General features: G+C 52.9%; 1 protein-coding gene across 3 annotated transcripts in view; it reads left to right on the top strand.

Moving 5' to 3' along the window:
• The first annotated feature begins 3068 nt into the window (after positions 1-3068).
• The window catches only part of SPOCK2 (SPARC (osteonectin), cwcv and kazal like domains proteoglycan 2), a 29934-nt gene continuing 16633 nt past the window's right edge, over positions 3069-16369 (top strand). For 2 of the 3 annotated variants that reach the window (XM_021943380.2, XM_009214722.4), the window contains exon 1: positions 3150-3996. In XM_021943380.2, the coding sequence (XP_021799072.1) occupies positions 3808-3996 (189 nt within the window). In that variant the 5' untranslated portion in view covers positions 3150-3807. Of the gene's footprint in view, positions 3997-16369 lie in introns of all 3 variants that reach the window. The other variant, XM_003903805.4, reaches the window with a different exon arrangement.

The following is a 16369-nucleotide window of genomic DNA, read 5'->3' as shown; positions in this document are numbered from 1 at the left end:
GTTTCTATGAAATGGGTACATTTATTTTAAAGTAAAAAAAATTTAATTCTTTGATTTTCAAATACAGTAAATATCACTATATATATAACTCACCTAAACAAAAGTTCTTTGGGGTCCTCAGTAATTTTTTAGTGTTAAGCGCTCCTGATGCCAGAAAGTTTGAGAATGGCTACACTATACTGTACTTCCAAATGGGATCCTATTATATATGATCTTATATAATGAGCTTTTCTCACCCAGCAATACATAGTGGATCACACTGGTCTTTAATAGATACAGATCTACATCATTATTTTTAATGTCTGGACCAGTAGTCTGTTATAGGTATGTTTTATCCTTTAATGGCTAATGGGCATTGAATTGGTTTCCAGGATGGGCTATTATGAACAATTATCTTTGTGAATTTATCTTTTTGTGCTTGTGGGGTCATCTAGAAATGGAATTAAATGGGTTTTAAGATGTATTCAGGCCAGGCATGGTGGCTCACGCCGGTAATTCCAGCACTTTGGGAGGCCAAGGCGGGTGGATCACATGAGATCAGGAGTTTGAGACCAGCCAGACCAACATGGAGAAACCCCATCTCTACTAAAATACAAAATTAGCCGGGTGTGGTGCTGCATGCCTGTAATCCCAGCTACTCAGGAGGCTGAGGCAGGAGATTTGCTTTGGAACCTGGGAGGCAGAGGTTGCAGTGAGCTGAGATCGCGCCATTGCACTCCAGCAAGGGCAACAAGAACGAAACTCCGTCTCAAAAAAAAAAAAAAAGATGTATTCAATTTGGATTTCTTATTAGGAAACTAAGGTTTCTCTTCTCCGTTTTAGAACTGCTAAATATTAAGTGCAAACAGAAAAATGTGTAAAATATATGTACCAATTAGCACATATACTTAGCAGCTCCTCGTGTTTGGGGCCACTGTCTTGAAAAGGCTGACCTGCCAGTAATTCTTTCAAACATTAGGAAAACCAAGCTGGGTGTGGTGGCTCATGCCTGTAATCCCAGCACTTTGGGAGACCGAGGAGGGCAGATCACCTGAAGCCAGGAGTTCAAGACCAGTTTGGCCAACATGGTGAAACCCCGTTTCTACTAAAAACACAAAAATTAGCTGAGCATGGTGGTGGGCACCTGTAATCCCAGGTACTCAGGAGGCTGAGGCAGGAGAATCGCTTGAACTTGGGAGGCGGAGGTTGCAATGAGCTGAGATCCACACCACTGCACTCCAGCCTGGGTGACAGAGCAAGACTCCGTCTAAAAAAAAAAAAAAGGAAAACCTTTTCTTTTTCTTCTTTTCTGTTTTCTTTTGAGAAAGAGTCTCACTCTGTTTCTCCAGCTGGAGTGCAGTGACATGATCCTAGCCCAGTGCAGCCTTAGCTTCCAGGCTCAAACAATTCTTTCGCCTTAGCCTCCGAGTATCTGGGACCACAGGCATGTGCAACCTGGCTCATTTTTAAAATTTTGAATAGAGATAGGGTCTCGCTATGTTGCCCACGCTGGTCTGGAACTCCTAGGCTCAAGCCATCCTCCTGCCTCTAGTCCTCCTAAAGTGCTGGGATTACAGGTGTGAATCAGCACACGTGGCCCTTTTTTTCTTCCTTGTAAACTAAAACTATTGGCCGTTTCCTACAAGTTTTACATCAGTCATCTGGAAATTTGGGTTCTTCTTCCTAAATAGCATTACTATTGGCTTCACTAATGGGACTGGACTAGTATTGACCCAGCTTGAAGGTGCTACAGAAGGCGAGTCCCACTGGAGAAGCTACCTGGGACTGTGGGAGCCATTTTAACCCTGAGAGTCTGGAGACAGCTATTGTCATATTGATGGGCATCTTGACAGCACCTTTCCAAACTCTTCATTTAGCAACTTTGGTAATTCTGGAAGCCCCTAAGATAGCACAGGAATGGGAGAGCTGTGGTATCTGGTACCTATCTCCTAAGTGCCTTAGAGATATATAGTTAGCTTTGCTAAAACACACACACACACACACACACACACAAGGATTGTAGGATTGAGATAGTGGAAAAGATGGCAAATTTTCATAAATTTTCAGAACTATGGGACACCGTAGCCTTCTCTTCCCAACCAGAGGGAAGACTAACTTTTTAAAAAATGCCTATTATGCCCAGACACTTAGTATGTAATTTTGCTTGCACTTTACGGCAATTTTAATGGTGGTATTACCATTAATTTTAGTTAGAAAATAGGTAATTGCTCAAGAATCTAGCCAGTAAGTGGGATTCTGTCCCCCAGTCTCCATGACAGCAAGCCGTGCTCTCCCACTGTACAGCGCCAGGACACACCCAGGAAGAATGCTTTATTACTGTGAGATGAAGACGTCAATGGCCAGGGCCTCACTGCAGCACCACCAATAAATCCAACAGCAAAGGAAACAAGAAAACACGGAAAGGGAGCTATTGTTTTCTGTTTTCCCAAGGAGACTCCAGCCTGAGCCACTGAGGCATTCAGAGTTCCCAGACAGGCCAGATTCAGGGTGAGGAGGAACCTTGTAAGCTATGTTTTTTCCTACTGATTAAGATCATGTTTTTCATTGCCTTTTAAAATTTTATTTTTTAGATCACAGCAGCTAAGTCTTTTTAAAAACACAGTCTAGGCCTTGGGTCACAAAAGTTCACTAGGTTTTGTCCCATTAGATGATGTTTCCTCTTTAATGTATTTGTAATGTAAACCTCTCCCCATTTCTGCTGTGATCTTGGAACTGTGGCCAGCCTCCAACCTTTCACCGCTGGTATGTCAACATTTAAATCTACAGCCAATGAGGAGGTTCACAGTTTCAACAAAACACCTTAAACAAAACCAGCACCCCACCCCATCCCCGCACGTCCCAGCTTCCCCAGTGGCTCATTCAAACTAACTTAAAGTCAAAAAACCATAAGCAAATATGCCTTTTCCAAATTTGCAGCCTCCAAGGCAGATGAAATGGTCAGACATTTGCCTTTTAGGGTTGTCCTAGGAAGAGCTAACAAAAAGGGTGACAGCCCCTAAACAGCTGCTTGGGGAGGAGGACATCTGCCTCTGTTTCACCAGCCACTCAGTGCTCAGGCCTTGCCTCGCGCAACGCGGTGCCGCTGGGGAGCAATGGTTCTGAGCAGCCAGTTGTTATACGGCTTTTGTTTTAACGAAGCCACCCATTACGGTAGAGCCATAACTCCAGGAAGCCAGCTGTCAGGGTTGTGGCGCAGGCCCCTGCGGGTGGGAGGCAAGGGGAGAAAAACGGTGTCTGGCCAAATTCCCTTTCTGACACCTGAGCCTGGCTGGCTTTGTAACCGGAGAGTTTTGCGCCCTTTCCCTCATCCCATCTTCCCCGGGGAGATCCTGGGGCCCTTCTTGCTCTCCATCCTTGGAGGGAGCTCAGGGACATTTCGGGATTCTGATTTCTTGGTCTGCAACTCCCTGTGTGCCAGGCTGGGCTGGGCCCCGCTGCGGCTGGCTGGCGTTTGGCGCTCTCATCCAGAGAGCGCTTCGCTTTGAAATCTACCCACTCCTTTTTTTTTTTTTTTTTAAACCAGGTATGATGATGTCAAACGTGATGCTGATGCTACAGTTACAGCCCCTGCTGGCGCAGCCTCTCTGATTCTGTCTTCCTCTCCGCGTCCAGTGCTGGGCTTTTTCAGACAAGTGCATCTCCTAACCAGGTCACATTTCAGCCGCGACCCACTCTCCGCCAGTCACCGGACGCAGACCGCGGGAGGAGGGCTGAGGACAGCCGCGTGCTCTTCACCAGCAGCGGGGTGGGAGGAAGGACATTAAAATACTGCAGAAGTCAAGACCCCCAGGTAGAACCCGGACCACGATGCGCGCCCCGGGCTGCGGGCGACTGGTGCTGCCGTTGCTGCTCCTGACCGCGGCAGCCCTGGCCGAAGGTGACGCCAAGGGTCTCAAGGAGGGCGAGACCCCTGGCAATTTCATGGAGGACGAGCAATGGCTGTCGTCCATCTCTCAGTACAGCGGCAAGATCAAGCACTGGAACCGCTTCCGAGACGTGAGTCCGCAGGGCCGCCCGGGCAGAGGCCCGGGGTTGCAGGTTAGGGGAGTGAGCTCCGGTTGCGGGTTAGGGGAGTGAGCTCCAGGATCTGCGGGAGTGGCCGCCGCACGTCGCAGCCCAAGGCTCTGCAGCCCGGCCGGCTAATTACACGGAGAGTAAACAGTATGGGGGGGTCACAGCCTGGCGCCCTCCCCTGTCCCTGTGGCCCTGGCCGGCGGCCCTGGGACCCCCCAGCCCCGGGGCTCTCAGCCCCACACCCGCCCGACACTCCGGGGGCGCGCTCTCCGGGGTCGCCCCTGCGGCCCGGGAGCGGGAAGGGGTGCGGGGCCGGGGGAACCCGGGCTCTGGCTGCTGCTGGACCCCGACCCGCTCCCCCTCTGCGTTGTGCGAGCCGCCCCCGGGCCTGTCCCAGCCACGGGGATGCTGCAGGCTGCACATACGGGGCACTGCAGCACCGGCAGGTCTGGGTGGGGCCGGCAGTGAGGGTGGCATCGGCTCGCGCGGTGCCCTCTGTTCCCACCGTGGGCTTTGCGGGAGGGGGCAGCAGGGGACGGGAGTGTGGCCGGGGCTCTGGGTCTGGGGTCCCAGCAGCCTTCCTAGGCGAGATGATGGAAGGCGTGTCTGTACGGGGGTGGGCTGGGGTTCCCGTGCAGAAGGGCGCGCGAGGACCCAGGAGGGTTTTCCTGGACCAATCTTTCAGGGGGGAACCCAGCTCGGAGCGAGGGGAGCAGCTCGGAGCCGCAGGAAGGCTCCCGACCCGGTGGGCTTGAGAAGCCCGGGAGAGCCCAGAAGCTGGGTCTGGGGGCCCCCGGCGGGCGCCGCCCGAACCCCTGCGTAACCTTGGGCCGAACTCCGCGGGGTGGGGGCGGGGGGGCGGCTGCGGCACTTTTGTTTACCGGCACCTGTGGATCGGAGGGGAAGTCGCAGGCGGCGGCCTGGCGGGCCAGCTCCTTCCTCCGGGCCGGGCCGGGTTGTGGGCTGGGGAAGCAGGGGTGAGGCAGGGCGGGCGGAGGGTGTGGCTGGACCCCGAGATCGTTGGGGGTGCTGTGGGGGATGGGCCCGGATGCGCCAGAGGCGACGCCGGCTGCTCCTGGCGACCTGGTGCTCACCATCGCCCTGACCCCAGAAAACCTCTTCTAGGACCCCGGTCCTTACTCCTGCTTCCCCAGATTCCCTCGTCCGACCCACCCAGTACAACGCAGGCCACACCATGACCTCTCCGGTTTTCTCTTAAACTGTGTGCATCCACAAGTTCCTTGGAAATTTGTTTAAAACACACTTGCTTCATAGGCTGTCCAGACAAGCAATGGGAAGAGGCAGAGATTTGGATCTTTTTGTTACCGTCAGACAAGTGACTGTTTCTCCCCAAAGTCAAACTGGCAGGTTGTAATTCACAGAGGACAGCAGGAACCACGGGTAGCCAGGTCTCCAGGCTGAGTGGCCGGGCCCCCGATGGGCTGCTGATCTCCGCCTTCGCCCCACTTGCGACCTGTTCAGCCGCAGGAGCCTTGAGCCCCGCGAGGCCTTCCCGAGGCACCTGCAGGCCCGGCGCAGATGAGCCGCAGTCTCCTGCCGCCTCCTGGGCAGCAGCCTGGCCGCAGCAGCGAGGGGGTGGCAGCAGGCCGGCCCATCCGGAATCCATGTGTCACTGGCCTGGGCCTCCCTCCGACTCACTGGCTGTTTGATCTGCCAAAATGAGACCAGTGAAGGTCAGAGGGAAAAGAGATGCTTAATCAGAATAGGAAAGGTTTAAAATAAAAGATTCCTCCCCACCTCCCTTCTTCCACCTGCTTCTAATAGCCAGCTCAGTGGGTGAGAATAAATGACTTACTGCTTGACCCCATGGCACTGGGCTGCCCACCTGTCTCCCTGTATTGGTGCCAACCACTTCCCCCTTCCTCCCATGCTCATCAGAAGAAGGGCACTAGATTTGAAAGTCTTCAGGACTTGCACATATAAGATTTATGGGAAAGCTTTAGGCGTGTGTTGATTTTGGTAGCCTCAGGCTTTTGTAGGGCAGATGTCCTCTAAAACCCCATTGAAGGTAGTCCTGGCTGCAGGAGGACAGGGTCAGGGAGAGAAGTAGGACAAAGAAGGCTGGGCAGGAGGGCCTGGCCCTGGGGATCTGTTGACAGCCTCTGCAGAAAGGCAGGAAGGAGGCTGCTAGCTCAGAGCCACTGCATTGCATAACTCTAGGGGTGTCACAATAGAAATGTCGCCCCCTGAAGTTGTGCAGTGCACAGACAGTATACAGGGTCCCCACCAGCACTAGAAACGTATTCCTCTTCTGCCAGAAGAAGCCCTACTTCCTGCCTAAGGGCTGAAGGCACTCTAACTGGGCCCAGTAGCAATGGGCTTTATATTTCCATTAGGCCAGCTCTTTGGAAAATATGCTCCTTGGTTCCTCAAAGGAGAGATGGGAATTTCATTTGAACCCCTTAAGGGGTTGCAAGGTTGAACTGGGACTTTGTTCATAACCCCATAATGGTACAGGGCCCCTCATTTGCCCTAGTAGGGTGGAGGCAAGCAGGAGGAGTGGGATACTCTCAGGCAACAGGATTGGGAGGGAAATGCCTCATTAAATGATGTGGACAGAACTGAAGGGGGAAGTTGAGGGAATCATGTTGAAAGGGTCAGGAGAATAAAGAAGAGCAAGAAAACTTGAGGAGTTGCTCCACTTTGGAATTGGCCAGAGCTGGTTGAGAGGGAGCGCAGCTTAGCATCTTTCTCTGAGCACCAGGATTATAGGGAAGGCAGGATTTACCAGTTGAGTAATCCTCCCCTCCAGTGGGCTCAGGGCTTTCACAGCCTGCGCCTGGCTAGATCTCTTCTAATGCTAGGTGCCCGACTGCCAGGGAGGAGGGGATTCTGGCAGAGGAGCAGGGAGGTTGTGGACTCCACCTGGCTCCCTGGCCCACAGATCTAGCCATGCCCTGCCCTGGGCAGTCCTGGGCTTTTCCAAGCCCTGCTGCCCGATGCTCCTACCTCCCAATTCACTCCCTGCACAACTGGGTGGAATTTAATGCAGGTCTTTGGAACAAAGCATCTAGGGCCTAGAGGGATGGACACTTGGAGGAGACAGGTCCATTACACAGCATTCTTCAGGGCAGGCTCCACAGAGCTTGGCTATGAAGAACTGACTATTCTCTTTCTTCTTGGTTCTTCTCTACTTTGTACTCCACTTCTACGAAGTTTTCATTATATTTATGAGTGTCTTGCACAGTGCTTGGCACCCAGGAGGCGCACAGTTCATAAAAGTTGAGTCTCTGGTGCAGTGAGCACTCATGTCTGCCAGTCCCTACGGAAAGCACTTTAATTTGAGTGGTCTCTTGTGCCTGTCGACGACCTGGGAGATAGTTATTGTTACTTTACAGACTACCATTTTATGGTTGTAGAAACTGAGGCACACAGAAGTAACTTACCCAAAGGTCAAATAGCTAGTAAGTAGCAGAGCTGAGATTTGAATCCACGTCATCTCACTTAATTTTGCTTTTCAGGGAATTCTAGGGCTCACCCTTAGCAAAAGTGAGAAGGAAGGGTCTATCCTGAAGAACAAAGTCTACCCTGGCTCGTGTCCTCTGAGTCTTCAAGGATACCCTGAGTAGGAGTGTCACCTCCTAGGAAGGTGGGCCAAAGCCCCCAGTGTCTCCAGCAGCCTTCCCACAGCCTGCTCCCCACCCAGGCCTAGCAACACTCCAGAGGCAGCTCTCCACCCAGGAGGGGCTGGGGTGCAGTGTGCTGGGACAGCTCTGGCCTGGGTGCAGGTTCAGACTCTGCCACTGACTGGCCCCAGGATACCGGGCACATCACATAACCCCTCTGAGCTTCGGTTTCAGACTAGGAAACTAAAAGGGACGCATAAGCCTGAAGGCACTTTGTCAGGGGGCTGGAGGGCTTCCAGGGCAGGTACTATGCTCCTTCCCGATGTAAAAACCACCAGATGGGTCCTCATTTCTGGGGCTGGCCCACACCATGCCTGTCCCTGTGAGAAAGACGTTACTGCACGTTCACTGTCACTCATTCACTGCAGATCTGAGCACTTCCTGGATGCCAGGGACTTCATCATGATCCTGGAGTCTGGTCCAGGGATATTGTTACCTGCTGGCTACATATGAGTCTCATGTGTTTAGGAACACCAAAAAGGCAAGTAGCAAGTAGCCACAAAGGGGCTCCCTCCTGACCACCCCTCCCTGCTTCCCACCCCACACACCTAAACCAGCGTGAGTGTGGGGATGTGCTGCGCCAATGTCTGTGGGTAAGTGTGGGTGTGTGAGAAGAACCCAAAAGTGGGTCAGGATGGATTTCATAATTGGGGTTTGGGTCCTCTGCCAGATAAAGTGACTAAAAACAAAACAAAACATATAACAACAACAACAACAATTGGGGTTTGAGAATGGAAGGGTGGGCCTTTCCCTGACCTCCCCTCCACCCCGGCTTCTAATTGGAGCAGTGTCAGCAGAGCGATGGGCTCTTGAACACCCAGCCAGACTCCAAGCCTGGGAAGAGAGGGAGAGAAGAGCCCTCTTTGCCTGGAGAGGCTGTCGTATGCTACTCCAGTCTTGCAGCAGCCTGAGAGGATGGGAAGCCAGCACCCTCCCCTCCCCTTCTCGAAGAGGTCAGAAGGCTACCTGGAGCACAGAAGAGCTCTGTCCTACCCTGAGCCCCAAGGGCCAGAGAGAGTGCTCTGCTCATCTTCCCAGTGAGGGGATAGAACTAGTTGTGACCTTAGGGCAGCCACTTCACCTTTCTGGGCCTTGATTTTCCTGGTGGTTTAGTGGGGAGGCGAAACCAAATCATCTACAGAGGCTTTAGCATGCTGTGACTCCAGGAAGAGCCTGGAAATGGCCTGGCCACCCACAGGTATACCCTGCCTATCCTACCACACCACCGCCACAGGCTGGGCAGCAAGTCTTTGGGTTTAAGGAAGAGATTCTCTTTTTTTTCCAGAGAAAGTACCTGTGACCAGATTAGGGGAGGGTGTATATTAGCTGGAGACCAAGAAACCTGAGAAATGGGGCCTAATGACATCTTGGGGCAAGCACCAGGCTGAGGACGCACGTATCATCTCTCTTAGTTAGCTAGTTAGCGTGGGCTGCTGTAACAAGATACCAGAGATGGGGTGGCTTAAACAACAGAGATTTATTTTATCCTCACACTTCTGGAGGCCAGGAAGTCTAAGATCAGGATGCTGGCAGACTTGGTGTTTGATGAGGGCCCTCTTCCTGGCTTACACTTTTCTCATTATAGCCTCACATGGCAGAGAGAGAGAGAGCATGAGCTCTATGTAGCCTCTTCCTTTTTTTTTTTTTGAGACAGGGTCTCACTCTGTCACCCAGGTTGGAGTGCAGTGATGCAGTCCTGGCTCACTGCAACCTCCACCTCCTAGACTCAAGCGATCCTCCCACCTCAGCCTCCCAAGTAGCTGGGATCACAGGCACACACCACCACGCCTGGCTAATTTTTGTATTTTTTGTAGATAGGAGGTTTCACCATGTTGCCCAGGCTGGTCTTGAACTCCTGGACTCAAGCAATCCACCCGCTTCCACCTCCCAAAGTGCTAGGATTACAGACATGAGCCACCATGCCAGCCTCTAGCCTCTTAAACAGACCCCGATGAGGGCCCTACCCTGATGGCTTACCTAGACTGAATCCACCCCCCCAAGACCCCGCGTCCTAATCAACTCCCATTGGAGGTCAGGATTTCAGCATTTGGGTTTGGGGGAACACAAACATGCAGTCTACAACGCCATCTCTGCGTCTCCTTGCAGTAGCAATGTGGGTCTTCTTAGAGTTGCGGATGGGAAAAATGTATGCCCAGGCCTAGGCCTGGATACAGAATTTAGATACCACTGTGCCCAGCCTCAGTGTGCAGACCTGGCCCGGCTGTGGCTCTTGAAGTGTGCCAGCCTCTGACCGCCCAAGGGCTTGGCCAGCATCCAGTTGCAGGTGTGGCTCCTTCCTTGGAGTTCCTGCAGCATTTATTGGCCATAACTCATTTGGCACAGGTTTAGATGCCACCTCATAGCATCACTTAAACTGCGGGCTGTATCTTCCGAGTCCTCCTGCTGGTATTTGTAATGTATGTTTGTCACATTCCTCCCATCGTAATCCCCTGAGGACAGGGTCTGGGAACAGACTGCCTTGCGTAGCTTACCACCCCATCCCCAGAGCATTGCATGGGGTGTTTGGCACACAGTAGGTGCTCAATGTAAACGTGTGCACTGTGGCATGTTAGAGCCAGACAGGATCTCATCCAGCACATTCTCTGCACCCCTCCCTCTCCTCTCCAAGTAGCAGTGCTGTGGGTTCAAATAAAGAGGGGCTGGGGTGCTGGTCTGACTGTGCTGGTGATTTGGGGAGATCTCTTCCTCTTCCTGAACCCCAAAACATTGGGACAAACACAGCAACACGCTCAGCTCCCTGAATTTCAGTGATTCATTTGTGGGATAAGGGAGTGAATGATAAATGAAGGACGACTGTCCCCGGGTCTCCCTGTCCTTCAGCCCTCTGTGCCTGTCCCTGGCTGCAGCCAGTCTCCTGTGGAGAGGGTGCTCTGAGCCTCTTCCCCACTCCCACACCTTATTATGCCCAAAGAGTGTGCCAGTCACCTATCAGACATGTGGATGGTGGGGACAGGGCTCCCTCGGGTAGAGAACAGCTTCTGTAGGGCGGGGTGTGCAGCCCCCTCCTGCTCTCTGCCCTGACACCTGCCAATCTGTCAAGGCTGCCCTGTACAGAAGGGTAAGCCAGACCCCGCTGGTGTCTTACCTCTGCCTGGATGCAAACAGCTCGCTCCTTCCCTGACCCCTTGTCCCCTGGCATAGGGCAGAGGACGCAAAGAGTCTGAAATCGTTCAGGCTCCTATTCTACTAATCTCCAAGTTCTCAGTTTGGAAGAACTGGGGGAGCAGAATCCTGGAGGCTCAGAAGCACTGAGCCCCACATTTCACAGGTAAAGAAACAGGGCCAGCCGGGCGCGGTGGCTCAAGCCTGTAATCCCAGCACTTTGGGAGGCCGAGACGGGCGGATCACGAGGTCGGGAGATCGAGACCATCCTGGCTAACACGGTGAAACCCTGTCTCTACTAAAAAATACAAAAAACTAGCTGGGCGAGGTGGCGGGCGCCTGTAGTCCCAGCTACTCAGGAGGCTGAGGCAGGAGAATGGCGTAAACTCGGGAGGTGGAGCTTGCAGTGAGCTGAGATCCGGCCACTGCACTCCAGCCTGGGTGACTGAGCGAGACTCCGTCTCAAAAAAAAAAAAAAAAAAAAAAAAGAGAAACAGGGCCAGAGAAAGGGCAGAAAAAAAAAAAAAAAAAAAGAAACAGGGCCAGAGAAAGGGCAGGCACCTGCGACACCGCTCCTCTTGCGGCCTGGGGCTCTTCCCCTGCACCATGGCCTGTGGCTCAGCTCCAGCCCTGGGGTCTCCCTCAGACCTCCCTGGGGCTTGAATTCTGACCCCCATCCCCATGTTCCAGAAGGGAAGCCAGGGTCCTGAGGCAGCTCAGAACACAGCCCCGGGCCTCTCACTCCTCCCACTGTTCTCTGCCCTTTATGGACTATTGGGGCAGGGACCAAGGACTAGGGCAACCACCAAAATGCCACTGGACCAGCAGGGAGGTCAGGCCCCGGGCATCAGGTGGGTGTTGGCACAGGCATACCTGAGCCCAGGCCCAGCCCGGCTCCTGGCATGCGGGGAGTGATGATAAGCACATTTTTGCCCTCCAAGGAAATTCCTCTGAGGGCAGAGGAGGTGGGAGGCTGGAGTCTTCTAGATGCCTGTCTCCTTCTGTTTATCCAGGCCTAACACAGCCTCTGCCGCCGCCTCCAAGAGAGGGGCAAGTATTTATATCTGGCCCCTCTGCCCCCCACCCCCCTGCCCAGCCACCCCCACCCCCTCGCAGGGACGCTGCCTCCCCAAGTGTCCTCTCCTAGGTGTGTGATGGAGTGTTAATCCTCAGCAGAGGAGGATCCCAGGTGTTGCCACTGGGCCCCGCCTCGCTCTTTTCTGGGTCCTTCTTTCTGTGCCCTGTGGCTGTTTCCAGGGAGGGCAGGAGAAGGCCACAGAGGCCAGCTTCTTTCCAGTCCTGGGCCTTCTTCGGTGGACTGGCCTCCATCACAGGCTCCCTTGCCTGAGGAATGAGGTCAAAATAATGGCAGGTACAGGGCCTCTCAGATGCTGAGCCAGGCCTGGCCCACTTCCATTTTTAGAGATTCTTGGTCTATTAAAAAATGAAGAAATGCCGTAACAAGGTTAGGGAAGTTGTAGTGTATTCAGTCTTATGATGACCGTCTTCTTTCCGTCCTCTTGCTGTGCTTCTGGCTGTGTGGCAAGTGGAGACAATGTCAGACATCCATATTGAGGCCCCTTGTAACACTGAGATCCTACAGAGCCTCCGCCCAGCCCTGCCCCTACGCTCCCCGGGTGTGTGCCAGAGAACCCGGGGTTCAGGTGTCCTGTCTTGTGTGTTTTGAAAGTACAGAGCTTCAGTTCACAAAGTGCCCTTGCAGACATGATTGCTCGGGTTCTTCTGTAGCTCAGAGGGGAAGGCAAGGGGGTCTTCCTTATTTTGCAGCCAAGGAAGCCAGTCCAGCAAGGGAAGCAACTCACTTGCTGGCAGTCAGTGGCAAGACCAAGCAGGAGCCCAAGCCCCCGAGTCCTTGGTGGTGAGGGGTGTAGGGGGTAAGGTCTCCCTGTCACACTGTGCTGCAAAGAAGCAGGTGGATCTTGACCCCATAAGCCAGGGTCTGGAGGGCTGCTCTTCTTTGCTGATGCGCTGCTGGGCCCCAAGCTTCCCACCAGATGGAGAAGCTGGGAGAGATTGGGTTAATTCAAGCTGTGAAGTGAGCGGGTGATTTGGGTGCTAATTAAAATGACAGGAAGTAAACAGCACTTGGAAACACCCAGCATGTGCCCCCTAAGCCTGACTAGGCTTGCGCACTCACTGCTGTCTCCCCCAGCTTGGCGCAGTGGGCACCGTCGCCATGGCAACTGAGCTGAGCTGCAGAGATCAAAGCTGGAGATGGGTTAGCTCCAAACCAGTCAAACCAGGGGTCGTGTGAAGGGGTTTCTGAAACATGCCTGGAGAACGGGGGCCCCCAGGTGTCTTCCTCTTCCACCGCCAGACCCTCCCCTCCTAACTGCAAAACTCCCTGCCTAGGGCTTGAAGCTGAGTTGGTGTGGTAGGAGAAACCACCTGTGGGCTGGGATTGGGCCTCCTGGGACCCGCCCCTGGCCTGGGACTTTTTTCATCAGCTAACATTCATGGAGTACTGGTTAGAGGCATGGATTCTGGAATCACAGTTCTGGGTGCAGCACTCTTCTCCTTTGCAATTGCTGTGTGACCCTGCATAAGTCACTTAACCTCTCTGAGCCTCAATTTTATCATCTGAGACATGGAGATAATAATAGTAATGTTTCTTAGAGTTGTTGTGAAGAGGAAACAAGCCAATGAATGTAAAATGTTTAGCATAATGCTTGCCACATGGTAATTGCTGTAAAGATGTCAGCCAGTGTTAGGAGTGTGTATTACTAGATGCTGGGCATAGAGAGAAGAAATTTACATGATCTCTGCCCTCAAGGAGGGCATCCAAGGAACTGGCCATCTAACTAGGGCGGAGTGAGGCGGAGGTGACATTGCCTGGTGTCACTGGAGCAATGGTAGACTTCTGTGAGGCGCAGCTGGCCTGAAGGATAAGGAGTGGGGCTCGGGAAGATGATGGCCGAGCTGGGTTTGGGGAGATGAGTAGAAATTCTGGGGCTGACGTGAACTGGCATTCCAGATGGCGAAGGCTGTGCTGGCCATGCTGGAACCTTGCAGGAGGGACCTGGAGCCGGGGTAGCCAGGGAGAGATCAAGAGAAGATGGAATTTCTTCTGTAGGTGACAGGGAACCCGTGAAGGGCTTTCAAAATATAATACTTATGATATTTTTTATTATTTTTAGAATTTATTTTATTTTATTATTTATATTTATTATGATTATGATTATGTTTTTTCCCTTTATTACAAAGTAATATATGTTCATTGCAGAAATTTTGGGGAAAGTTGGGGAAAAGCAGAAAGATGTCAGAATTCTCTGTATTCCTACCCAGCAGAGGAAATGACTATTACCATTTTGGTGTAAATCCTTTTCACCTACTCACTTTCTTTTTCCCCAAAATGAGATCAAACTGTATATTCAGTTTCAAGGAGGGAGAGACCGGGTCAGAATTGTGTTCTGGAAGGATCTGGGTGGCCACAGCCATGTGGAAGATGGTGGGAGGAGGGAGACCCTCAGGAGGCGCTGCAGTTGTTCGGGTTGGGGTGGTCCAGGCCAGTGGGTGGAGGGCAGGGAGGGCAGGCAAGAGGGATTTGGGAGGGGAAGGGGCAGGACAGTCTTTGGGTTGGCAAGGGTGGCACTGTGAGCCTGCTGCAGGAACAGGCCTGGAATGGGAAGCAGGAGCCTGGGTTCTCCCGGGACCAGCCTGTTCCTCAGCGCACCTTGTATTGCTTTGTGTGAGGCACCCTCGGAGGGAGGAAGAACGGCTGCTCTTTTTCATCCCAGAGGCCCCGTGTTTGGGGTGAAGACACCCAAGAACATCAGCAAAGTGTTAGACATAAGCACAGAGCGGGAGGGACCTGAGGCCTCATGGCTGGCTCAGTGGTCTCTAAGCTGCCTGCCTAGAGCCAGCGCAGAAGCCTGGCCCAAGCTGGGTCTTGCCCATGGGATTCCAGAAGTCTCAGGTAGCACGTGGGTGCTGGAAGATTTAAAAAGCTCCTCGGGGAAGGGCACGGTGGCTCATGCCTGTAACCCCAGTGCTTTGGGGGGCTGAGGCAGGAGGATCACTTAAGCCCAGGAGTTGGAGATCAGCCTGGGCAGCATATCAAGACCCTATCTCTATGAAAAAAACCACACCAAAAGTTAGACAGGCATGGTGGCACATGCCCGTGGTCCCAGGTACTTGCAAGGCAGGAGGATCGCTTGAGCCTGGGAGTTTGAGGCTACAGTGAGCTATGATCGTGCCACTGCACTCCTGCCTGGGTGACAGAGCAAGACCCTGTCTCAATAAATAAATAAAAATAAAGAGCTCCTCGGCTGATTCTAAGGCACAGTCACCACTGAGGTCCTCATGGCACAGTAAGGAAGTGACTTGTTTGAGGACACGCCGTGGGCCAGGCTGAAAGTGGACTCCTGGTCCAATGCCCCTTCTATGTCCTCTCTCTACCTCCTCCTTCTCAGTTCAGACACTGATCCTCTCTCAAGGAGAGATACTCTAACTTATGGGGTGGGAGTAGGGGATGGGGAACCCTGGCTCAGTTTCTCTTTTATCTTGCAATCTCTGGCCAGTTGCTGTTCCTCTCTGAACCTTCATTTTCTCCTTTCTTCTGGTGTTGATCCTGTTGGCTCTGACTACTTCATAGGACTGTGAAGACAAAAGGCAGACCCATCCAAATTCCTGGAGAGAACTTACTCTAAAAGCACCATGCAGGCTGGGCACAGTGGTTCACGCCTGTAATCTCAGCACTGTGGGAGGCTAAGGCAGGAGGATTGCCTGAGCCCAGGAGTTCAAGACCAGCCTGGGCAACATGGCAAGACCCCCATCTCTATTAAAAAAAATGTTTTTAAATTAAAAGCTTTACTCATATAGATAGGTAGATAGATAAGCATATCTAAGCACCATGCAATACAAGCCATGGGCTCTTCCAAATCCCCATTTTCCAGGTGAGGTTGGCAGCAGAGCCACCTGCCAGCACTCTCAGGTGTAGAACGGGGCCTCTGTTTCCTGAGAAGCCCCAGGTGCCCTGATGAGACTATTTCTCACAACTGCTAATGAGCCCACTGGGGTGCCAGAAATAGACACCCAACGCTGCACTGAAAGGCATTATTCGCACTTGCCAACAAACACCTTCTTATCAGCTTAAAGGTGGCACCAGCCCACACCTGGCCTCAGGGGCCCTCAGTGTGTCCCTGGGTTTTGCCCTCAAAGTGGCCACTCCCAAGTTGCCCACAGGACTTCCTCATCCTTCCTCCCTGCAAGACCACCTAGGGGACTCTCCTCACACCGCCTATGGTCTCTGCTGTCCCCGTGGTGGCCTCTCCCTCTCCACTTTTACGGGGTTCCTCATGTGGCATCTCTATCCCCCATTTCCCCACCCACAGTCCGGGGCCTTTTCAGCTTTGATTTGTTAAGTGCTTCTTGGATCCCAGGCACCCCACAGGTGCCATCTGCTTTAATCTCTGAGTAGTGCCGTGAGGCACTGAGCCCCTTGAGGTCGGGTGCTTGCCCAAGGTGCACTGGTCAGGGGAAGCCTGGGGATCTGCAGGACCCCAGGGCCCTGCTCTCCTCGTCCCTCTTTGGCTGGCTGTCTTTGCTCTCCTGAGAGTGAGGGT

This window comes from Papio anubis, chromosome 11, assembly GCF_008728515.1.
Source record: "Papio anubis isolate 15944 chromosome 11, Panubis1.0, whole genome shotgun sequence".
NCBI lineage: Eukaryota > Metazoa > Chordata > Mammalia > Primates > Cercopithecidae > Papio > Papio anubis.
The sequence above is the reverse complement of the archived record's forward strand: the minus strand, read 5'-3'. Positions and strand labels throughout refer to the sequence as shown.